Below are 25,772 nucleotides of genomic sequence, written 5' to 3'. Positions count from 1 at the left end.
TTATAGATAGAAAATAAAATCCTACAGACTTAATGAGTTCCTATATCAAAGAACAGGCTTCTCTTGTGTATGAGCACTGCTGAAAAAAAACCCTGCATTTAAGAGTGCCTTATAGCATGACAGAATGCTAAAGTGCTGCTTAAGTATCAGTTCCCAAACCTCTGTTGATTGGTATGGAGGAAAGTCTGAGTCCAGAACATGCATGGCAAAAAAAAGTTGTTTTCTGAGAATTCGACTCTTCAGCGTGCAAAGTGCAGTGGCCACGGTCCAGCAAACTACTGAAACACATTCTTGTCTTCAAGCTTATGCATTCATTTGGTTCAGTGAGAGTGCTCTGTTAACCCATTTGCCAGTTTTTTTTTTGAAATATGTTTTTGCATTTCTCTATATCATGCAAGATGAAGCTGTGATTTACAGACCGTGCAGTCCAATCTGAAGTAACTGGTTATTTTTCTGAAAATGTCTTTATGTAGTGGTAAAAATTAGTTTTTGACAGTCTTTGTTCTAAGTTTGCTCACAACAAAAGGACGCCTTCTGTAGACACATAATAGCTTGATGATTAGAGCACTCAGCTGAAGAGGAGAGGATCCAGGTTCAACTTGCTAATCCAAACCAGACAGAGCAGGGAACTGAACCTGACTCTTTAGTGTCAGAGATCAGTCTACTCCCATGGGATAACAGTAAGCCAGGTTCAACCCCCGTTTTGTCTGGTTTGGATCAGTGAGCCGAACCTCAGTCTCCCAATATCTCAGCTGTGAACCATCTAATTGGCCAAAATGGGATGGGTGCTTAGTACATAAAGGAAAAAGAAAAGTTAATTCTGCACCAGAATAAAATCTAAATTACCCAATCTTTACACTTTCCACATGATGGAACTATTTTTTGGCTTCGAGAAAGACACATTGTGATCTCTTAGTGAGGGAGTTAGAAGCAATAGAAGATAGAAAAACCCTCTATCTCTACAAATGCAGATAAAGACACAGAGATTCAGCCATGTTATCTACATGGTTTTGGAAGCTGTGGGGAAAGAAACCCTCCAGAAGCATTCTCGTGGGAAGCCAGAACTGTCTCAGTGACCTACAGTTTTGTTTGTCAGAGTACAATCTGTTCCTGAGTACAATCTAAGCAGCGATTTTCCCCACTGGTTTCTGTGCCCTTCTTCTCCCCTTGACTTTCTACCTGGTTACCTCTAATTTCCTCATCTTGCTCATCTTTTCCTTTCACTGCCCTTTCATATCCTTCTGATTCCCTTAAATTTTGAACTTCTCACACAAAGAAATCATTCTGGCTTAAACTTCATGTTTGGTAATGGCACAGGTTGTAGAACCCTGGCACAAATCCCACTGTGAATATGGTCATATGTATTGGTAGAAATTGATTTGTTTTAGCTGCTTATCTTGTCCTTGTAATCCACAAACATACTGAATTTCTTAATCTAATCCCAGGCATTTTAAAATGTTTAAGCATCTTTACAGTCTCTGCCTTCTCTTCTGTCTTCTGTTTCTAACCAAGCCTCAGAACATTTTTCAGTTTTGAGAATCTAGCATATTAACCCCTTTATAGCCATCTGCATAGGGATCAGCTACTCTGGTTGTATAAAGTTCACAGACTCAACATCTTTGTTAGCTGGAATTTGCAGTGCTGTATATCTCTAAGCTTGGAGCATGGACCTCTGATTTTGAATGAGTGCTTTACATTCATTACTCGAGATGATAAATGACTACTGCTTACTAAGTTAACATAAGAGTATATATATTTGTACCAAGGAATTATTCTCAGGAGAGCTAGAATGGAAATGTGAGGTGTATGAATGATAATCAGAGCCATTATTTCAGTTCCATTCACCCATAGGTAAACACTGTTGCAAAATGTATGGCTGAGGTTTTATTCGTCTCCTTCCCATCTCTTTACATTTATGCAGCCGCAGTTAACAAGGTGCCAGAGAACCTCCTTTGTGTGTTGCTGTTTTTGCATTGTCAACAAATGAGATTTCATGGCCTGCTCCAGAAATAAGATACATATGCTCCTGCACTTGTGCACCCATGCTCAGTTTTGAGGCAGTTCCAAACACTTTGTGTCATGTCAGCCTGTATAAAACAAGGTCATCTTTTTTTGCAGATCAAGTCTGCCTGCTGGAAAAATATTTTACTTTTCAATAGCCTCTGTCCTCAGCCTTCTCAGACATTACCTGTTAATACCAAATGACCAACTCTGGGCAACCTGATTAGCTTTAAGCTCCACTATGTGTGAAAAAGGCTGTATCTGCACAGAATATAAGGAAATCTAGGCCTTGGCACAGCTGCAGAATATTCCTCTCTAGGTTCCCAATCAAATGCAGGACGTGCAGCATTGAGGGAAACAGAACGCTTTGTACATAACAAAACTAGCATGCAGTGTAGTGGTCCAGTGAGGAAATCATCCTCATAATCCATAATGGAGTGCTATCATGTAATTGGATCTTCATGGTGTAAGACAACTCAAGGCACTTTGTAAGCAAACCACATGCTGTAAACTCTTTTACATGAAGTCAGCTGCATTGCATCCCTCCTGGCAGAGACTTTAGAACCATAATTACATTCATCTCCATCTTTAATTTACTCTATTGTGCTTCTGTCATTGAAGGGTCTTTGCTACTAAGCACTACATGTTCATTTCCTCAGTGCTTACTGTAAATTGTAAATTATGGATGGCATTGGTTTTAACTCTGAATTGTCATGCTTTCTGTGGATGAAGCAAGTTCATCATTACATGGATATTTGTTTATTGTGGTTTAATGGCAGGCATAGTATTTTTTTTGACCTGGAGGATCATCCATTCTAGACAAAAAGAAATTTCATTTGCAGTCCTGCTGTAGCTATGGAGATCTCTCTCAGTTCTGGGGAAGTGAGCTGGGAAATGGTGAACTAGGAGTGCTTCTTCACTGTTAAGGCCTGAGCCTGCAGTTTGTCATGGCATCTCCACTTCCTTCAGCAGGAATTAAGGGCATTTTATTCTTGCATAATATCATAGCTTGAAAAAAAATTCATTATGGGCAATTGTAAAGATGCTTTTATGCTTTTGTATTAGTCATTTTGCAAATTTTTATTTATTAAAAGATGAGCCACTGAGAGTTGAAATGTTAATTGCGGAGGAAGTCTGTCATGTCTAATGGAAAGCATCCAGGAAGGTAACTTAACTGCCAATCCCAAATTAAATACTACATAAAAAGAGAGAAAGACTTTTGTGATGCCAGTTTTCCAAGGACTAGTTCATTCCATTGTGCTCAAGTAATACTTTAGCCATTCTTGATGACTCTTTTTCACTTCAGTTACTTCCAGGATTTCCATTTCATAAACTTCTTCTAATCACTGCTCAGAATGTAAAAACTCATTCTGTGTTAAAATTTAGTGTATAATTACAGTTCCAAGAAATAACCATTTGGCCTCTCCTTGCTCCCAGCTCTCGTCTGTGTTTGCAGTTTCTAAATCTTTTATTTGCAAGTTATGGAAACGAGGGAGAAAATACAATCAAACAAAATCAACGACAAATATATTACTGATTTAAATTCAGTACTTATAGGTATCTGTACAAGAAAATCATGCATATGTAGGATTCTGATCCTTACCTGACTGCTTGCAGTTTCTCTAGATCTTCTGCTTCCTATCTGCTCCTTCCTTCCCCACCTTCTTTTCCAGATTATCCTACACTATCCAACAATGTGCTCTGTGCCTGTGATAAGAGTGTTATAATTGGTGGCTCTGCCACTGCTTCCATTTCCAGGATAGAAAAATACCACATCACTGCATTTGTAAGGTGGGGGTTGCTATGTACATTTGGATTAAAAAATACCCACACATCAAAACAGAGTTTCAGAGGTGTGCCCATCATGTATTTATCACCCTTTGAGGACTGAATGGTGTCTTTAAGGAGTGCTGTAAGTTTCCATCTGTCCCATGTTAGGACAGTATAAGGACCACAGACTGGCATGAAGGTTCTGAGCTTCTCTGAAAACCTTGTACCACACTGTGGGCAGGACTCTTCAGAAATATCTCTCAAATAAATGTGTACTGCTGGGCTGACTCTGTTTCTCACTGAGCTCTGAATTTTCTTCATCTTTTTGCTTTAATGATCAATGGTTCTTAGTATGTGAATGGAGAGCTTTCTTGTGGCTTTAGTTGAGGATGAATTTCAGGATTCTCATGAAGAGATATCTAGAAAGGTTAAAAACAGCATCAGTTTATAGGAAAGACTGATTTCATACACATGTCCAAGGAGAAGCCTGCTTAGATTAATTAATTTTACATTAATAAAGTAATGCAAAAAACATTACCACTAAGCAAGTCCCTATAGTTTAGTTTTTTTTTCATCAGGAGACAAGAATTATGCACCTTATTTCTGAGATCACTTCCATAATTGCAACAACATACATTTTTTTGTAATAGCTTTTCCTTTTTTTATTAGATATTAAAAGAGAAGTAATTAAATATGGTTATTTACACCCATCTCCAGAGAGGTAACATAACAGCATGATGAAAAATACAAGTGAATAAGTAGTAAATTTTGGTCAAAAAGGACTGCATTTTTACTCCCCAATTGTTAATTGTTAAGACACACAGTGTTACTGTGAAGATGTCTGTCATGCTATAGAAATCTGGATTCCAAAGGCAGTTCAATTTAATAATGTATTGCAGAAAATGTTACTGCAGTCAGAAATACTGGCTGTATATCTTAGGGACAGGCAATCATGAAATATTATCATATTTATGTAAGGCAGAAGTGTTACCTTTTGAAAATCCAGTTCTTTTTTGCTTTTGGACTTTTTTGGGGCCCATTTCTAATCCTGAACCTCTTCTCTCTGTGCCCTGATCTGGGTTCATTGGCTTGTTTTACTGTGCTGACTTCAGGCAAATGCATTGTGTCTTTCACTGGGACTGGATCCACACAGCTATATTGCAGATCATGTTCTGGTGGCAAGGTGACAAGCCTCTGAAAGTTTGGAGTTTACATTGGCACAGGCTGAACATAAATATTCCGAATTTCAGATTCTCCTCAACATACTGAAATGTCTTTGGCCTCCCAAACTGGCATAGATAGTGTCTAAGCAGCAACTACCTAATAAAAACAGCTGCTTTGTGTCCATTTAGGCAGCAAAGGAAGCATGAACTCCTTATCACCTGACTTTTCAGATCTTTTTCCTGGTCTCAGTAAAAACTGGGAAGGTAAGAGTCCACGAATGAATGTTTAAAAAAGGCAAATAATGTCCACAGAACTTCTCAAGTTCTTTTTTTTTTTTTTTTTCATTTTCTTTTGTATGGCATTAGGGAGAATTGCAGTGTACTAGCCAGTTCATATCTTCCCGATTTCATAGTAAAATCCAGAGATGTTACTATGTAGCAAGAAATCTGTTTCTCAAAACCATTTGAAATGCTTAGCAAGGAATAATCAAACTAACAAGTGTAATCCAAAGTGAGATATTTTACATTACCTGTGCTTTTCCATGTTGATCTGATTTTCTTGTTTAACAATACTATTATAAGCACTGAAATAAACGATAGAAACTGCTTTTCATATCAAAAAATGCCGTAGCCTAACTTTGTCATTCAGTTGCCTGAGTAGGCAACTGTTTACTGGCTCATACATGTTTCTTCTATGAACATAATCTCTTCTTTCCACAACATTTACCTGAAGAGTAAGAGCAGTTGGAGGCTAAATTAATTAAGAAAACAGACATGTATAGAATTAGTCACAAGCAGCTTTACACCAAATGAGGTGTAGGCAGGTTAGTGGTCTGGGCTTCCTCCATAGGCAGCGGGAAGAAGAGATACATTTTGAGGGAGATATTGTCCTATTATAAGAAGAAATCTAAGATAGTTGGGATGAATGCCTTCTGAATGTGTTCCTTTACACTTAGCTTTAACTGTTACAGATGAGATACCTCCTTTCAGCAAATCTTATTCAGTGGACTTTTGTATGATATGAACGTCTGGGATTGAAGGGTAGGGCCCTGAAAGAGCATCCTTTGCCTGCTCTTTTGTTTCCTTGTCCCTGAATACTTAGACTAGTATTAAAAATAAAGTTAACAGATAAAAGTAGAGAACTGAAATATGCTTCCTGCCCTTCTCCAGATATAATACTTCCTTCCTGAAAGATGTAGAGCTCCATGTTACAAATCTTTAGAATCTGTATCTCCCCTCCAGCTAGCATCCATTCTATTCTACTTCATTATTTCTTTGTTGGTCTGTTCAGGTCACAGAAACCCTGGCCACAGTGCTACAGGGAAAGGCCTATTGGATTCTTCCTCAAGACTTGCCATGAGTAAGATCTCTGGTCAATCTTAAGGTTATAAGTATGGCCTTAACATGGTGCTCTGAACAATTTATTTAAGAAGAAATTAGAAGAATGGTTAAGAGAAGCTGAATTCATTGGAACAGGTAATTTCTCTTTCTTAGGCCTAAAAATTTGGAAGAAAAGAACCATGGAAGTTGCATAAGCACAGTCATGGGAGAATGTGGCTCTGAATTTAAATTAATTCTTTTCATTTTTAAGAGTATTTGAGGAAAAAAAAGGCTAATGCCTAAGGGCTGTTAACAAAGAGAGATGAAAATATCTTCAGCCCCTCTAGGATAGAGAAAGAGAGAGATAATTGTTCTTTGTGACAGGTTGCGTGGAGGTACAGTGAGGGAAAAACTGTAATGAGCGATGAAACCACAGACCTTGTTGAGGTCATGATTTTTAGTCTCTAACAGAGTTACAAATTTCAGTTCCCAAAGTCATCTTTTGAAGGTTGCAAGTTTTTTTTGTTTGTTTGTTTCGTTGGTTTTTATTTTTCCTTTTGGTATGGAGCTAGGCAGAAGCCCTGAAAGTCCTCCATAAAATGAGGAGGGCCCACTGCATATGTAGAGAAATACCAACTAGTTATGATTTATATATGAAGTCATGAGCTTTACATAAACATTTGTATGGTAAAAAGTCCAAGAAAAAAACATTTTTTTCCTGCATTTTCTGCTGTCCAAGCATAACCAATAGCACTGACAAACCTTGTTAAATTCAGTTCTTCCATACATCAGCACTTCAGGGATGTCCAAGCTGAAAAAAATACCAAAATAACGAAAACCTTAAAAAAACCCCCAACACCTGATCATTCCTGTTTTGGGTGGATCAAAACTTATTTATGATAAACAGAGATATTTCAATGGCTGTTGAGTTTGGGTGCATTTCTAAGCCTGATTTTCATATAAACAAATAGGAAATAAAAAGGAATCTTCAGGTTTTGTAATTAGAAGTTGTCATGTTTCTTTTAGTTAATTGAGTGACTGACTCAACAATTTGCTCTCCTACAGGAAGATTAATATATAAAGTCCCATTTGAAATGAATAATTCTATCTATTGTATGAACATTTTAGTAGGAATGAATGGAATAATTTTCTTGCCATAACTTCAGATGTGCAGCAAAAGCTATTCTTCTGAGATTGACAGCCGTAGAATATTATCAACCAGGCAGGGAGCTCCAAGGCAGTTGGTTGCATATTTCAAGAAAGATAGCTGTTCTACAGATTAACTACAAAAAAAATATATCCTTTGTATTAATGCTAGATGTATTTATAGAGAAACATATGAGGTTTATAGTAATATAGTGAAGATTCTTTGATTGCCTTTATGCTGTAGCTGAAATGAGGTGTTGGTATATTCCCATCATTTGTGGTGTGTACTTATTGGTCTAAGGTTTGCTCCGGGTAAAACTATCCTTAAAACAAACACTCAGTTCTAAGTTACATCTCTGAACCTGTAGGGTGACTCCATGTGGTTTCAACTTTACCCTTTGACAACAAGTTATTATTTATGTAAGCTGTCAAATCTGGACAGGACAAGCAGCTGCATGAGAAAAAAAATGAAACACATAAACCATAGTGAGAAGCATGAGGCTCCGATAACAAACTACATTTTCCTTTCTGTATTTAGTCCACTAAGAGTGAATTATTCATTACAATCAAGCTACAGCTCCCCTAGTCTTGCCATTTCATCCACAAGTTTGTTGAAAATTAAAGCTCAGCATGAAACCTCCAGAGAATTACTCTGACTTAATAACACCTGCAAAGAACAGAGATTTACTGTGAGGTAAATTGCCATGTGATTGCCCACACATCAGCAAAAATTATAATTGGAAGAAATTGAATATTTTCTCTGTATTTAACTGGTGAGGATTTTGTAGGGTATCATTTTACGTTAAGTAGTAGAGTACAATTTAGAATGTTTCACAGCAACAGATTGCGTTTGTTTCAACAAGATTTCTTTTTTATGAAAGGACTTCTGCTACTGTCAGCTGCAATTGCAACTTCATGCAATGAGTATTTAGAAACCTCTCTTAATCTTAGGGAATATTGTCCAAGACTTCCTTTAAACTATAGATTTCACCCCCCTCTCTTTGATGTTTTGTGAATTTACCTTTACCCTACCTAGCTTTACCCTACCTAGCTTAGCTCTAAGTAATGATTTTGATCTCTCCATCTGTAGCACAGGTACACTCTGCAGCTCCCTTGACAGCAGTGGAAACTACCCAAAGCATACTTCTTTGTTTCTTCCAGATGTTTCAGGAATACACTAATAACTAATATGAAAAATTCAGATGGAGCTCCTAAATCAAATTGAATATTAATGTTATCATGTATCCAAAAAAGGAGAGAGAAACAAAGAAGTCAAATTGTCTTGTCTCCATATTGTGCTGCATTTTTATATTCTGAGGTATTGCTGTCTGCATTTTCCAAGAGCCCTATATCAATGCACAAATCACGTTTGGAGTAGCATTCAGGCTTCTGTTTGATGCCAATAACAACCCTAGTAAAAAATTCATAAGGGTCAAGACAAGTCTCCAAGGACAGCCTTGGAGAGAGAAATTTCTGCCTATGCCTTCAAGAGAACCATGTCCACAGGCCAAATGGATTGTCAGTGACATCTTGTTTCAGATGTGTGGTGAAACTTGCTTCAAACTCACTATATGCCTTTCACAATTACTGGAATAAAATATCTCTGGTGCTGAAGACAAGCCTATAAGAGACAAAGAACTCATAAGTTCATGAATGTGTTGGGCAGTAATAGGTAGTGGGCGCTGCTGCTGTATGTAATAACTGAGCTATTCTTACTGCATCAGAGCTCGAGGCTAATATAACACAAGTTCATTTCCTTCAATCAACATGGGATGTATTAAAAAATAATTTGCTGGTCTTTTCAGGCACAGATAACTGCCTGCTCTAGAGGCAACTGAAAAGTGTAGTGACACAACAAATCCCTACCAATGGACCAATCTTCCCTTTCCATAACCTTTCAAAGCATTTTCCCTTTTCACTTAGGAACGGAACTGTGGGAAAGTGGATCTCCAGCACAGAATTATCTGTAAATGGTGGCCTCTATCTTCAAGCTTGTGATGTTTATATCACTGTCTGTGGTTCATCATAGAGTTTAATTCATGTTACAGGGCTGGGCAAAGACCTGATGTTTGGCTCTGGGCTCTAGGAAAGAAGAGAGGAAACAGGTGTGTTGTATAAGCAAACCTTCATGTGTCAGCAACCATGTGCTTATCAGATGAATTTATCTGCTCCAGCTGCACTGCTCTAAGAGTGGATCTTTCATTATATACTTATCTAATGTATTATGTGTATGAAATGTGCTGTCAGTTTCTTTCAGAAAAGAGTTTCATGGCATAAGGAATGTAATTATGAGGATGATCTAGCATCATCATAGGATCTCGCAGTATGAACCAAAGTACCATCCAACAGCATCCTATTTTGCTAAGTACTGTATTGTGGGAGTTAATCCCCAAAGTGAAAGAGGAAAGCAGTTGACTACCATTTTACATATCAGAAGATTGATATACTGACAGAATGTGCATTTAGAAAACTAATGGCAGTTCAGAGAAGTAGAGGTGAAAATCTGAAAGAAGTGTAGGACTTAGGGGCTTCTAGTCCACATTTCAAACAGTCTTTGTGATCTTCAAACTTTTGTGGATTCAAAGCTGCTCTTTTCAGAATGTGACACCTGTGGAAAAAAAAAACACAACATCTTAAAGAAAGAAGATTGAAATATAAGTCTCCAAGGTATACAAACCAGATTCCCATTTTCTTGAGTTCAAAAGGATGTTTTTCTGTTCCTGTTCTATGATATACATGTCTGAACATAGATGCTTGTCTTTGAATTAAGTTCTAAGTTTGTCCACCATTAATGGGAGTCAGTACAGGAGTCACATCTATCTCTAACTTCGAAATATTGTTGGAAGTTAAATGTCATAAAAATAAGAGACAAGAAAAAAAGTCCACTGTTTTTCTAGGTTGTCCTGGGGCCAAGAAGAATGAGTTCCTGACGAGTGTTTTGGATGCACTGTCCACAGATATGGTGCATGCAGTCTCTGATCCATCACTGTCTTCCAGCCGGTGGGTTTCAGATCCTTTTCATGTGTCTTTAAAAGGGTTCTGGCAGTGGTGAATGAATTGATGAAGTCCTTGGGAAGTAATTCTCCTGTCTTCACAAAAAGTAAATTTACAAGAACCTATCTAGGATAGTCTACTTCAAAGTTACCACTGTGGACTATGCTTACTCAGTAGAGATGCACTCAATGGCTGGATTCTCATCAGCTGCACAGCTTAGAATTTATCTATGCCTGCTGGTGCAACTGCATCTCAGTCTTCCTTCATTTTCTTATCAGACTTGATGAATGAATCTGACTTCTTGATTTATGTTTTGCCTAGTTAATTCTAAAACGAACCAATGCTATCAATATATACAGGCAGAATTGAAACTATAACTGTTGACAAATTTTGAACATCTGCAAGTCAGAAGCTTACTATCTGAAGAGGAGGGGCTAATATTATTATAATTTACCCTGAAATTCAAGACTTTGTTTTATATCTGAGACCATTCATCATGGGATGTAATTGGACTCCAGGTTTGTGGCCAACTATATCCTAAATTATACACAAAGGGCTATCTTCTTAATTAATTGTATTGGGGTGAGCGCAGTACTGAGAATACATTGCCTTCCCATTTCATTTCCTGAAACAGAAAAAATTGAAGAGAGAATTAAATGAGAGAAAGACAGAATCGTGAAAACATGTGACGTATGTAACTGAAGTATGTCATAAGTCAATATCATGAAAGTGAAAAGAGTAGATTCACTATAAAGAAGCTATTAGCCAAAAACAGAGAGGTTCATGGAGCAAAATATCTAACAGTGCTTTATGTATTCAAAAGAAAAGGTATAAACTGAGGTATGTGTATCAGAATAAAGAGTTGTGGGTTTTCTTCTTTTTTTTCCATTGCAGGGTTTCAGAACCTGATCCAAATCACACTCTGGAAGAGAGAGTAGTCCACTGGTACTTCAAACAACTAGATAAAAATTCCAGTGGTGACATTGGAAAGAAAGAAATCAAGCCATTTAAAAGGTTCCTAAGAAAAAAGTCAAAGCCCAAAAAATGTGTGAAGAAATTTGTGGAATACTGTGATGTGAACAATGATAAGTCCTTGTCAGTTCAAGAATTAATGGGATGCCTGGGAGTAACAAAAGAAGAAGGTAAAGCAGAAACAAAGAAACGCCATAGTAAGAACCTTTTCTATCTTTTTGTCTAGATTCTTCAAAGACAAAGGCAAAGTCTGATATTTGTACATACCAGAAGTATACAGTATAAAGGAGTACACTTGCCAGTAGCTAATAGAGCTTTTGCTTAAAGAAGATGACAAGGAAGCTGCTTCTGTGTATGCAAATTATTACTTTGCTCCAAGAGAATCAAGAACTTCCTTTGACTCAACCCATTAAATGCTTGCTTTTTGGAGATATGTTTCTGCATTACAGCAGGAAACCTAAGATGATGTAATCTCTTTTCCATGCTTCTTTCCCACCAGACATAATAGACTAGATTTACTGCTAAAGATTTAATAAATTTGAAATGCTCAACACTGACTAAATGCAATCTGTCTTAAGCAATTGGCACATAATAACTGGCAAGAAATGTCATTCAGCTTTCATATAATTCCATGAAAGAAAAAGAAAAGGATGTTTCTATGAAAGATATGACATATTTTATCTAATTTTTTGAAAGTTGTGCAGTTACCCTGCTATAAAAATTGCTAATTCAGAATGAGAGTTTCACTTCTTGGGATACTATATATATCTTGCAAATCATATTAATAATGCTTTTTTTCCCCCCCTTTAGCAGCCCCTAAAACCAATACTGAGAGCACTTCATCTAGCAGGCAGGTGAGTACTCAAGAAAGCACAATCTCTGTTTTCTTACCCATATGAATTCCTTGGGATTTTACAGGTTATCATTTGCAGCTTCAAAATGCATTAGTCTGCCATTTTACAGACCAGCAAAGAAAACAGAACAGCACACTATTAACAAATCTGGACTTCATTTCTATCTGTGGAAAGTTGAATTGGTCAACTACAGGTGGAGTAAATGTGCAAAGAACACACAGTGGATTAGGCATGCCTGTGGATGTTCATAGTAAAGTATAAAGTGACATCTCAGTTAGAATTGATGGCTGTAAGTGAGCCCTCATATAAGTCTTCTGCATTCCTGAATGAAGTCACTGCCGTACGTTTTTAAAGGTGCGTTCTTTTATATTCATTTCACTTTTGTTTTTAAGTGAATTAAAACTGCTCACTTTCCTGTGAGTTATGCTACAGACACAAAGTTACATTGATTGAAATTACTCCTTGTGCAAAAAGCCATGAATTTCTCATACCATATGAAAACCCATACATTTTGTGTACACCACTGAATTATTGTATGGTGGTTTTAGATACCTTTTAAAATCTTAGTAGAGAGAAAAGAGCTGTCACACTGAAATGCCTTTGCTGGCTGAGCAAAATGATGCTGGAGAATGTAGGATTTGTAGCAGTCGGATGATGTATGTTTAAACTAAAATTGGTTTGGTCTGTGGAATGATTTTAAGAATTAAAATGTCAAGTGCCCTGACAACATATTCCATGATTTGTTTTTGTGTCAGTTTTCTGCACCTTTCTGAATAACTCCGGTGTATCTCACTCATAGACCTTTGGTTACACAAGGCATTCAGAGCTAAGAAGGCACAAAAGTAGAATTTTTGAATTTTTGAATAGAGGTAAAATAGACATTGAAGAAGAGGGATTCAAATGGAAGTTTAGGAGAAAGGTTAATAAAGGTTATTATGTCTGTGTTTCTGTTTTTATAATCATTCATCCTAAGTATTCACTTTTATGAATTGCATGGGCACAACTTCCTGATACTTTGGCAGGTGTCTGAAGGACTGTGAAGGAAATGAATCTGACAGTTATTTAATGATCTAATAAGAGAATCAACTTGTTACTGATCTTGCCTCACTTTTGTATTATTTAGAGGAATCAAATGGTTACTGCCCACAAAAACATCAGTAATTGGTGATTTGTTTTAAAAGATACTTACGTATTATATCATCAACTCTGGTAACCCTGCATCTACAATAAGAGGAATTTGGCTAAAAAATAACCCACTACTGTCGTTGTGTGGTCAGTGTCTTCCCATCTAAGAGAAAGCTGTATTAATTTGTTAAAAACTCAACCCAGAGTGAACCCCCAACAAGCCAAAAGAAATGTTCCTCTCATGTTGCTGGCCAGTTTGTTACTTGCTTTATCTCTGATTTGTTTGATGTTAGATTCACACATCCTAAGGCAAGCTGAACATTGGTTGTTGGTTTTACCAGAGACCTCCTATATACCTTTGATGGAATATAAAATGTTCTAACAGCTAGGGGGATGTGATAAGTTTCTGTTTGTTTAAACAAATGTTTGTGGTCTTAACTTTTCAAGTCCCCTCCTACAAATCACTTATGCTTTAAACAAAGAAGCCTGAAAACAATTATCCTGTCGGAACTCAAAAGCATTCAAAGGGGTTATTTTAATTATGCAATGGCAATTACTGGCACACGTGCATTACACTTGAAGCATGACTAGCCCTCTCTCTTTTCTCGTAATCTGATCTTGACTTGCAGAATCTGTAATAAAAGTGTCCTAGAGTTTCTATTTTTTTTAATTTTGTCCAATAATTTTGCTGAATCAGCACCAATTATTTTAAAAGCTGTTGCTGAGAAATGATAGCCTTGAATTAAGGCTGGCTCAGCAAACCATCTGTTGGCAGTTTCAGATTTGAACAATACAAGGCTGCAAATGCAGAAGGAGTTCCCTTGAAAGGAAGTTATTAAAAAGGAGCTGGGCCAAGTAGCTCCTTATAGGAAACCACCCAACTAAGAAGGAGTGATCAGATTGCCACTGCTCAGGAGATGGGCACTTAAAAGCTCATTTTCAACTAGAGCACTGTAGTAGTTAAATTATATATATGGTTATGTGTGCTTTTGCATGTATATATTGATGAATATGCTTTTTAAATACATGCATGTTTGCAGTTTTACATCTACAGAAGCTTACTGAAAGAAAGCAGATATGGATACATGCACTAACGTACCGAGTATCAGCAATTGCTGTTCCAAATGAGATCAAGGAAATGATGAATCTGACCCAATGAGGGCAGTGGCCAAGTATATTTACATTTCTCAGCTCCATCCTGCCCAACACACATACATACTTACATGCTGTCAATGAGACCCAAAGGGTCTTTTTGCAGCCTAACATAAAGTTTACAAGGAAACTATAGAATGTTCATAAGACTTTGGCCAGCAGCCCATTCTGTATGCATCACATGCCATGGAAAGGTATACTGCACCAGGGACTTGCCAAGGCAGTTGCAAAAACTGTGTGCTTGATAGGCATACGTTTAAGGAGACCACAAGTAAGAGAAATGGATAAGATGGATAAAGGTAAGATAATGTTCATAGCCTTGTCTTTAGATTCCTGAGGTACTGCAGGCCTATGTATTTAATTGTATTTAATTGTTCAGAATTCTTGTCCTGAAGTGGCATGTGGACACTGCTGAAATATAAAGAGATAAATATTTATGCCTGATTGTTTGAAAACATCATTAATAAAGCAAATATTTCTAACTGTCTTTCAGCAAGTTTCCAAGAAGCAAGGGTGAGCAGCTTACTGATCCAAGGCAGAACTCTTTGACATGTGGGAGATTTCCTCACCAAAAGGCAATAAAAACAACTGTAGTATTTGCACTTTGTACTTAAAAATGTAAATTCACTTTGTAGAAATGAAATATTTAAACAGACTTTTTATAATCTGTGAAAATGTAATAGCTGGTTTTGAAAAATTATCACATACAATGTATGTGCATTCTTTTGTTGTCTGAAATATGTAAAACGTGTTGGAGATGTAAAAGTTTGCATTTAAACTTTTTTTTTTTTTTTTTTTTAATAGCTCTTTGGCAAATATTAGCAAAGAAACCTGTTTCTATGTATTTTGGTTTCAATAGTATGCCTTCTTTTTCTTACCAATACTGTCATTTAAGTAGAGTTATGCTGAAAAGTCTACTGTATTCTCAATTATGTCCAAGAAATGTTGAATGTTAAGGTTTCTAAGATTGAGGGAAGTGTGTAAATTCCTGTTGACTTGTTCTTGCAGTTTTAAACTGAACAAATTTTTCACAAGTGGCAGTATTTTCTTCATTGTGTTTTTATTATTATGCTTCCCAAAGATCATGCAATGAGAACACAACCACTAAAGGATTCAAAAGTTATTCTACAGTTAGGATTCTGTTAGAAAAGTGTATCCTTCTATCTGTTTTTGAGGCGTGGTCATTTTCCTCATAGGAGTAAGGTGGATAGTAATGTGACTCCAGCATGGTTTAACCTGAGCCTAAAAGCATGATCCTGCAGTCAGCAAAAGCAGGAGAGGAGTCTGTATGAATCAGAATTGTAAATCTAACTATGAAGAGACAGGAACAGATTTGTCAGCCTTTTCTTCTCCTACACCTGGCTGTCCCCATTTGCCTTGGGGGTCTACCAGAGCTAAAGCTGAACAAATTATGAACAGTTCCTTTAAGGAGGGGCAATTCACCATTCCTGCCTGAAGTTTCACCTTGCTGTCTGAAAGACGTTCTTATAAGTTTTCATACCTCCTCTGTCATTTACCCCCACACAACACTTATTGTATGTGTGTTTGAGTGAAATAAGAACTTGTGATGTGAATTTAGAGCAGGAGACTCATGTAAATAAAGATTCAGCTCTTGAACTGTTGCAAATTACAAGCAGTTGGGTTGATTAATGTGGTGGTAGATGGACTCTGGCATCTAGGAACTGTCATGAAAAATCAGGAATGTTGCAACAAGCACTGATTTTGTTCTGGCTTGTTTAAATAATGTGTGAGATTTAACATGAGACTAGCTAATCCTAATAGAACCCTGGCTTGAGCATGCACCAGAAAAAGCTTTGTTGCAAATAAAAATGTTTCATTTTAATTCAACATATGGATATGTGCTGAAGTGATAGGAAACACTGTATACAATGGAACCATACCCCAGAAAATGTGTAGTCTTAAGCTTTGACAACAGGAGGTATCAAGATGAGAGACTGTGTTATCTTGTTTTTTTGTTTTTAAAAGTATTTGTTCTTTTATAATGTTAAACTTTGAATTTAATCTTCTTTATAGATTAAAGCTCAATATGCTATCAAACTATTCTAGCAGTTTTTCTTCTGCGACAAGCCAGCTTTGAAAGCAGGCACATACAAGTACAATTACTTCACCATTGCAGTAAGTTTATGAGAAACCTCGTGGTCTCACATTGTATCTGTCTTTCTCTCTTCACTTGACCCTTCATATTTAGATTCATACCCCATTTACTTCCAAAATTCATACCTTATTTTCACCACTATTTTCTCATAATAGTGATTTTTGAAGCCCGATCCTTTGTTACTGTCATTTCTATATAGCTTTAGCTGGTTCTTTTCGTGAAGAAAACATATCACATCTTTTTCCCTCAGTGTGATTGTAAGGTGCTGAGCAACCTTCCACCTGACTGGAAATGATAAGGAGAAAGAGGCAAAACATGAGAAATATTCAGTAACTCATGGGACCCAGGACAGTTAATAGAAGATTTATGTAAGATTTATGTATCAATGTGGCCTTCCTATATAAATGCATGCAATCAAATATTTGCTATGTCCATGAATGGAAGATGAATACCATGCCCACAGATTTGAAGCAGCTACCTATTTAAACTGGGAACTTGTGTAGAGAACCAAATTTGGACTAACCACCTGGTTACTTAAACAGTAGCCTTAATAGATTTTGAAATCGCAAATAAATTCTATAGGCGTTCTCTCGGGTATCCAAAATCTTCCACAGCATTGAGTGATCTAATGACTCCACAATGACAGAAATTCAAGGTATTTCAACTTCATAGATTTGTATTGTCACACGTATGGGCCATTTTAATTTTCATTACAACATTTTTCTACAAGGAATACCCAGTTCTCATGGATCTATGTAGATCTGTGTTCAGATCCCTTACTGGAATACACCTGGTAAATTCACTTTTGTTTCCTATATTTACTTTAAATAAACAGAATAGTGAAACTTGAAGAAATTTTGGCCCTTTTAGTAGTAACCAAGCATGGCCTTGATAACAAAGAATCCTTGTGAATTTGCCCTCAGGGTTACAGCAGAGTACCAGTATTTATTTAGTTCCACAATAATGAATTAGTTCTAGTATTTACCCTACTTGATGAGTTGCAACAACTGAGATGCAGTTTTAATTCTGCTCTTACTGAAAGCTGCATGGTAACTGCTGAGTCACAGCCTGAACCACTGATTGAGCACTCGGTCAACCCTGGGAGCACAGGTGAAGGCAATTCACCTGTGTGACTGGATGGGGTGGAGCTTGGCTGCACCTCTTTTAGACCTCATTGAAGGGCTGGCTGACCCCCTTAAAGAAGCTTTCCCCTGTGTACTTAGAATCTTCTCATACAGGTAGGCAATCTTCTTCCCTTTCTTCATGCCACCTTTCTATCATGTTAGTCCTTCTGCCATCACACCTCTGTTGTAATACTTTTCCTATCATATTGGTCTGTCACACAGTACATTGCATGTTCTGGTTCTCACTGACCATTATTTGTTCTAGTTCCAGTTGTTAAATGTTTATTTAGAGCTTTTATATTGTTGTACATAGAAGGCTAATGACATTATAAAATATCTGTATGTTCAATGATTTGTCCAGTCTGTTGTGATATCCATTAGTCAACAGGCCACACATTGAGAAACATTCCATATTTTGTCAATACTTGTGATAACTTTCTCATCCTGATCCTAGCCCTGGAATTAGGTCAAATTCATAGTTCCAATTTTACCAAAGCACATCGTTCTCATTCTTCTCCCAGTCTAACAATGTGCCTAGCTTTTAAACCCTAATTTTTCAGAACTGCTCCATATATGATTGCTTGGAATGATAGTGTTTCTTGATAATGTCATTTGAGGTAATAAAAGAAGAACACAACAAACATCAATTCACATGAACATAAAGGAGAAGACAAACTAAGTACTCTCTATGTAAAACCAGCATTACACTTTGCACTTTCCTCATTGGGAACAGGTTTTTGCCCTTAATAAATGCATTAAGCCAATGAAGAAAGCAAGCATTCCTAGAAAGTGGAAGGAAGAATTTAAATAGAGACCACATTAAAGACATTTAAGTGTGTGCATAGTTTGATAGATTTAGTTAATGTTTTCATTTTACAGTGGTAATAAAAGATGAATTAATGGGGTTAAGAAATCTTCCCTGGCTAAGATATTTTAACTGTTCCTTTCAAATATTTACACTAGCATATAACTACATTTTACATTATAAACTGGTGTGAGAGAGATTTTAATGTAGAAAGTGAAAGGTTTATTACTTTTTTTTCTTTAAGATGGCAAATTGATATCATTTTGGAGTAATTACTTTGACATTAAATAGCAACCAACTAAACTTACTAATGCTTGAAACATTGGAATGATTATAGTGAATTACTGATACAGACTGTTCTTTGTCCCTTTTAATTATTTTGGTTTAAGTTTTATAAGTAAAAATATGCCCTTTGTTTAAAAAGCATAAATGTTGCTTGTTATTTTTTTTCTTTAAACAAAAGTGTATGTGGAAAGCATTCAGAACAACACACATCTCTAGAATGTCAAATGTGATGGGTGGCATGGGGAGAAAGAAGCCTGTCTGCTTTTCATCTGGGTTAGCAACAGAAATATTTGCAATAATCTGCGTTTTCTATGTTCACCTTTCCTATTTTGTCATATACTTTGTCCTCTGATTAATTTCACTGCTGAAATATAAAACATATTGGGAGGGAAGGCAAAATAAGAATCAGCTCTGTGCACATGAGCAGTCTATTCTATGATCACCTCCCTGCTCCTGCTGGCTGCACTATTTCTGATACAAGCTAGGATGCTACTGGCCCTCTTGGTCACCTAGATATACTGATGGTTCATGTTTAGCTGAGCACTGACCAACACTCCCAGATCCTTTTCCACCTCATGCCTTTCCAGCCACTCTGCCCCAAGTCTTTAGCATTACATATAGTTGATCTGTCTGAAGTTCAGGACCTGGAACTTGGTCTTGTTGAACCTTACACAATTGGCCTCAGCCCATTGATTCAGCCTATGTAGATCCCTCTGTCAAGCCTTCCTATGCCCAGGCAGATCAATGCTTCCTCCCAGCTTGATGTCATCTACAAACTTAATGCAGGTGTACTCAATCTCATTGTCCAGACCATCAATAGAGGTATTAAACAGGACCAGTTGCTTGTAAAATGCTCTATCTGCCTATTCATCCTAGTTGGGCAGTATACAACAGATCCCCACCAGGATGTCAGCCTCACTGGCTTTCCTCTAATCCTTAACCATAAGGACTTAACCTTATTATTATCAGAATTGAGCTCTATAGAATCAAAACACCCCCTAATGTATAGAGCTTCCCCACCATCCCTCCGTCCTTGCCTATTTATCCTGAAGAGCTTAAAACTCTCCATTACCGCATCCCAGCGATGAGAGCGATCCCACTATGTTTTGGTGATAGCAAATACATTATAGCTTGCTTTCTACACCACATCATCCAGCTCCTCCTGTTTGTTGCCTATGCTGTGTGCATCAGTGTAGATATGATGCATCTGGGTTATCAGTCTCATCCCTAACCCAGGAGTGCTGCTCCTAGACTCATCTCTAGCAAGCCTTGTTTTATCTCTTTCTACTTTCAAACCTTGTTTAAAGTCTTCTCAATGAGTCCCAACAACTCCTGGGCAAGAATCTTCCCTTCCAAACAGGTGAATCCCATCTGTTGTCAGCAGGCCTGATGCTGTATCAATTGCCCACTAATTAAAAATAATAAGTGAATGTACCTTTCAGCTATGTGTTGATCAGGTGGGTGTTCCTTTTCCTTTCTATATTTTTCCCTGCTACTGAAGGGATTGAGGAAAACACCACCTAAGCTCCTGCTTGTTCTTCTTATCACCCCAGCACCCTAAGGGTCTTTTCAATAGCACTCAGTCTCTTTCCACAACTTCACTATTGTTAACTTGAACCAACAAAAATAGATAATAATTGGAGGGCTATACTAGAGCAAGGAGCTTCCCAAAAAAGCCAGTTTTCTGAACAATTATTTGTTATGCTTCATCTGATTTCATTTTATGGTTTCTAGGTATCTTTCTATGTCTATATGAGTCAAAGAAGTGCTACATTTTTACTTAACTGGGTTAGTGCCCCATGAACTGACAGATTTAGCACTGTATGCAGACAGAACATGAAGAAAACCGCAATATGGGTAAGCCTATTTATACTAGTTGAATCTACACAATACAGCCAAAGCAACGAAGCCAGTTGGTGAAGCAGTGCCAAGTAGTGACCTGCAGATATATATAGGGCACTACTCTATCTTGCAAAGTAAGCCTGCTCTGAGACTGAATGTAAACAAATTTACACCTAAACTTGTGTGCTTGTATATCCTCATCTTTTACTGGTCGTTTAATCTAAATGTTTATGCATGCCAAACCTCACTTTGATCAGTACCTGAAAAGCAACTCTAACTCTGTCAGCATGCAGCTCCCTAGGTAGTTTTCTTGAGCCTATGTTCTGGGTTCGGTCTTCAGAGACCTCAGGCTGAAACATCAATGGAAACAAGAACCAGAACATCTGCTCCGCAGATGAGAGGTGTGCTTCTCTCAGTCTGTAGTGTATTTCTTTGTGTTAAACACAAAGGGACCTAGGAAGAAACAAAGAACAGAAGGGACACGGGTGAAAATGACACAGCTTTCTTCTTTCTGAGCACAGCATCTTGCTCAGATGCTGCAAATCCACTTTCTGACTAATAAAAGGAAGTCCAGCCTGTCCTTGGTTTGTTTCTCTGTCCACACATAAGGTCTGAATTTCGTCTTCTGTATTATAGTGACTCGAGTGCTTTGTTCCAAGAGACATTTGTTTTCATGGCCAATCCCATGGCTTTCTTTAGATCCAGGAAGTCTAAACAGCATTTAACAAAAATGTGAAAGCAGAAACCGGCATCTTTCTAAATTAAGAGCAGATTGGAACAGGATGAGGAAATCTGAACCACAACAAAGATAAATTCCCTTTTGTATTACTTATTCCCTAAAGATGCAAGCAAAGTGTAATTGGATTTTTTTTTTTTAATGATTTTGTTCATTGTACCAATAGATACTCTCCAGGCTGATACCCTACAGTTCAACATATTCTTTAATCAACACATCGATGGCAAAGGATTACAAGGGAGTACTGGCTTCTCATTGTCTTTTTTTGTGGTTGCCTTTATGTTCACTCATGGGGTGGCTGAAAACTAATTACATAAATACTTCTGAAAATCTTTAATCTGAAAGTTTGTATCTGCGTGTGAGAATGAAAAACACAGAGAAACAGAGTGCAAGAAATATGTTCAAGAGAACTTTGGAGTCTACAGAAAATACCATAGGTTCAAACTGGAATTATTTTCAAGGTACCAAATGTTGTGATGACCTGATGACAAGCAGCTTGACCTCGTTAGACTTGAATGCTCATCCAGAAAATGACTTAGAAAATAGCTAATGACAGGAAATGCCTCATACTTCATATTTTCAGAGGTGTCTTAGAGAAGGTAAAGGACCAAGTATATTATATGCTATCCTAATGCAAATAGAAAGCAGTCATAGGTTGGGATGGGGGAGGTCATAGCTGGGATAGGGAAGAGGGCCAGCTACGTGCCAATGCACAGCTCAGAGGTAGATGGTGAAGTGGCTTACCATAAGGATGCCCAGCCAATCTGTCTCAGAGTCAGTGTCTGCTTCACTGCTTAATGCAATGACTGACCATTGCAATGGCATGACTGTCCAGAACGTACGTCCTTGCAGCAAGAAGCACAGCCAGTTCAAACTGATGTTTTCAGTACAAATTCTGCCTGGAAGTTTTTCACGTGAAGTTAGTCTTTATGATATAAAATGCAAGAAAATGTCAACTGGCACAGATTTACCAGTTGCTTGAAGTGCACGCAGAGGTTGTGTGTGTGCGTGTGTGTGTGAAAGTAAGACTGTTATAAATTCCAGTGCCTCTGTTGCATGTCACACTTTTAAAATAGAAAGAAAGGATCGTTTATTTCCTGAAATCAATGGCATGCAGCTTCCCAGGGCTCAGTGTCCTATTTACAATGAGAAACAGGGATCAAGGCAATAGCGTGAGCCAGTCTTTGTGTCGAGATGGTCCAAATGCCATAGTTGTTTATTTAGAAGCACTGAGAAAACACCTCTTGGCATTTCCCAGCCAGTCAATATGCTAACGTTTATGGTACATCAGAAGAGTTTCATATCCTTCTCATGTTTTTCAAAAAAGTGAAAGAATTGCTGTAGCTGAGAACCGGAAGGTCTGCTTTTTTCCCGTCGTAGAATTAGGATTGCAAGGGGTGTCTTCTAACAATATAAATCACTTTTCAAATATGCCATTGCTCTTAACTAGTAGCTAAACATATAAATCAATGCTGGAGCAGAGAGACTCGGTCTTCACGTTTTCCTCTTCAACTTCTATTTTTTTCTTTTAAATTTCAACTTTGCAGTTGAAATTGCTTAAGAAATTGATCTTTATGACCTGAGCCATAGAAATAAAACAGTAACAGTGTCTACTCATTTTGAAAATATTTTCAGGTATAATTCTTGCCTCAGTTTATGTTAATTCACAAATGGGAAATATAGGCCTCATCACAGAGAAGTCAGTAATGGGTACATTTGAGGCCTTGGACAATTGCAACTGTTAGTATATTTTACTGTAATGTGATACTAGATTTTTTTTTTCTTATGGGATTTGAAGTGTTTTTCACATCATTGAATACAGTACTTGAAACAATTGCTTTATTAATTGAACAGTGTTAAACTTCTGACAGTAGAATACACAGGTGAGAGAGACCTAAGAGGTCATCTCATCTAGCATAAATATATTGATGACAGTGTTTTGCTGATGGTGTTTTCACATTTTGCTCTTCACGTATTTAGATAATATTTAGTTCCCAATATTAATCTATTAATTGATATTTAAAAAAAAATAATAAAAAACAGTGAAACACCAAAAAAATAATCTATTTTAGGAAAAAGAAAATGACATTGTGTCAATGAAGCCACTCTAATCCAAGTTTTGTTAATGTTCATCTTTTATACGCAGTTCCAGAAGCAAAATTCAGCATATACTGAACTACTATGTTATTCTGCCATACTACAGGATTTCACAGTTTCCCATCCCTTGAGTATCTGCCATAAGCATAAGGGAGTTGACTACATCCTAACCCTGACATAGTTATAGACTATCACAAAACTATGAAATAATTGAATGTGGCTAAAAGCCTGTGTTAAGAGACAGCAAGGACTGAAAATACAAAGGATGCAGGTGGAAGTGCAAAGGCAAAGCTGCATGTGGAAACTTGTAAAATGCCTTCTTATGCTATTTTTAAGCTTGTCTTCTGGTGAACTTTCAACTCAGTTTTTTTTTCAAGAGCAACATTTATTAGAAGAACATTACTTTTGCTACAGGAAGATGTGTACAGATGTTTCTTCATATAACGATAATACCCTCTGTCTAATATCCTTTGTGAATTGCCTCCTATAAACACTCAGGGCAGTGGTTAATAGTAAAAGCTATATTTGCAGACAACATCACTCATAGGAGGATTTCTGTTCCCGCATAAAGAACTCTACCTTTCCTTTAAACCCTGTGCAGGCTAGCTATGTGCTGGTTCCCTGGCGATATTGAGATGGTGTTCAATATCAGACTCCAGTGGGATTCCAGTTAGTGGATTTAAAAAGTGAGGAAGATCTGAGGGGGAAGCATCGCTTTATCATGTTTTGTTGACAGTTAACATTCAGATGGTTGCACAGGTAGTAGGTTAAAGTACCCTGAAATACAAATACGCCTATTTCCCTGAAAGCAGGGATTGACAATGTGATGGGTCCCATCTTTGATCTAATGTATTTGCAAATTGGTGCTACCACTTCTCCTTGCACTTCATCCTACCGTACAAGCAGTGAATTACAGTATATTTCATATACCATGGAGTACTTGTGCTCTTTGCCTTAAAAACCTGTCAGGAGGGTGCTGCTAGATAGGCTAAATGCACATCTGGCTAGACACCAGGTTTTATGTGGTGCTTGGGTCCATTTCAAAGCAAAACTCCAGAGCCATCATGTTAAATCATGGCCTTGTGGTCTCAGCTGCTGAGCAAGTCTCCAGACAAGCTCCAGCACGAGCCATCCCTGCAAACAGTGCCAGACTCACAGCAGTCTTCCCTTAAGGCTTAATAAGTACAGGCATGAACAAACAGATGAAGTAGATGATATCTACTCTGTATTGCAGAAGTGTGGAAGGACTGGCTTCCAGGCGCAATGAGGAGAAGTGGTCGTTTGCCAGCACTAAATTAGGACAACCATAACTTCAACTTTAATTCACAATATGACTTTAGACTAGCGTATAGTTGACCTCAAATACAAAGCAATGTATCTGCTGTGCTTATTGGCTTATTCTCTGAGTAATGAGGAATATGTGGATCCAAGATAGGGATTTTGAGAACAAGGCAATGCTAGTTTTATAGACCAGATATATTTTTATAAGTTTAATTTGATTTTTTTCTCATGGGTGAAGCTAGGATCAAAGTATCTAATGTGTAATACACACATCTGTACTGATGTAATGTGCAAGCCATCATCAGAAGGAAAAAATGTTGATCCACATATTGTGGAAAGTCAACAAATTGTATGTTTCAGATTGAGAGATTGTTGAAAGTTGAGTCAGAAGAAAACACATAATCTAAAATGTAAGAGCTGACCAACAGATTACTTGTTTCTAATACTGGACACTGGATAAAATCTGTTCTGATAAATAGAGTCATAGAAGTTATAATCACTGCTTGTATCTCATCTGAGTTTCACCATCCTTGTACAATTCTTTTGAGAACTTGTTTCCAGTAACAGAATAAGGTTGGCAATCCAGGTTATACTCACATCTGTTTCCACAAGCATGGCAAATCTACAGATTTCATCACAAAACAGCATTACATATGTGGTAGAAAGCCTTGGGCACTGATTTTGAAGAAAGAAAATATTAATATGTGTTGTTCTGTAATGTTTTTCAACTTAATTTTGCTTTTCACTCAGAAAACAGATTCCATACTGAAATTCGCAGAAAGTGCAGAGACTTTGAAGACAAAAAAGCTTTTTGTCTAGACTAAAGCTAGTGTGAAGTTTCTGATAAATAGCTAATTCAGAGTGTTTGCCATCAAAACACAAACAATTGTTTTCAGAAAATTGAATTGAAGACCATTACCTTATTTATCAGTTGACTCAAAGCAAGTGTTATTTGTTTGTCTGCTTGACAATCAGATAACTGGCAAGTG

At 37.2% G+C, this 25,772-nt stretch overlaps 1 protein-coding gene across 7 annotated transcripts in view; it reads left to right on the top strand.

Annotated features, from left to right (window-relative positions):
* Nucleotides 1–18,892, top strand: part of SMOC2 (SPARC related modular calcium binding 2) — a 134,531-nt gene extending 115,639 nt beyond the window's left edge. For 2 of the 7 annotated variants that reach the window (XM_090135472.1, XM_090135466.1), the window contains 4 exons: nt 10,298–10,400; nt 11,289–11,563; nt 12,177–12,220; nt 14,991–18,891. In XM_090135472.1, the coding sequence (XP_089991598.1) occupies nt 10,298–10,400; nt 11,289–11,563; nt 12,177–12,220; nt 14,991–15,014 (446 nt within the window). In that variant the 3' untranslated portion in view covers nt 15,015–18,891. Of the gene's footprint in view, nt 1–10,297; nt 10,401–11,288; nt 11,564–12,176; nt 12,221–14,990 lie in introns of all 7 variants that reach the window. The other 5 variants (XM_090135470.1, XM_090135469.1, XM_090135468.1 and 2 more) reach the window with 4 other exon arrangements.
* Nucleotides 18,893–25,772: the final 6,880 nt, after the last annotated feature.

The sequence above is a fragment of the Phasianus colchicus genome, chromosome 2 (genome assembly GCF_987193195.1).
Source record: "Phasianus colchicus chromosome 2, bPhaCol1.hap1.1, whole genome shotgun sequence".
NCBI classification, from domain to species: domain Eukaryota; kingdom Metazoa; phylum Chordata; class Aves; order Galliformes; family Phasianidae; genus Phasianus; species Phasianus colchicus.
Note: the sequence above shows the minus strand (reverse complement) of the source record. Positions and strands in the feature narration are given on the sequence as shown.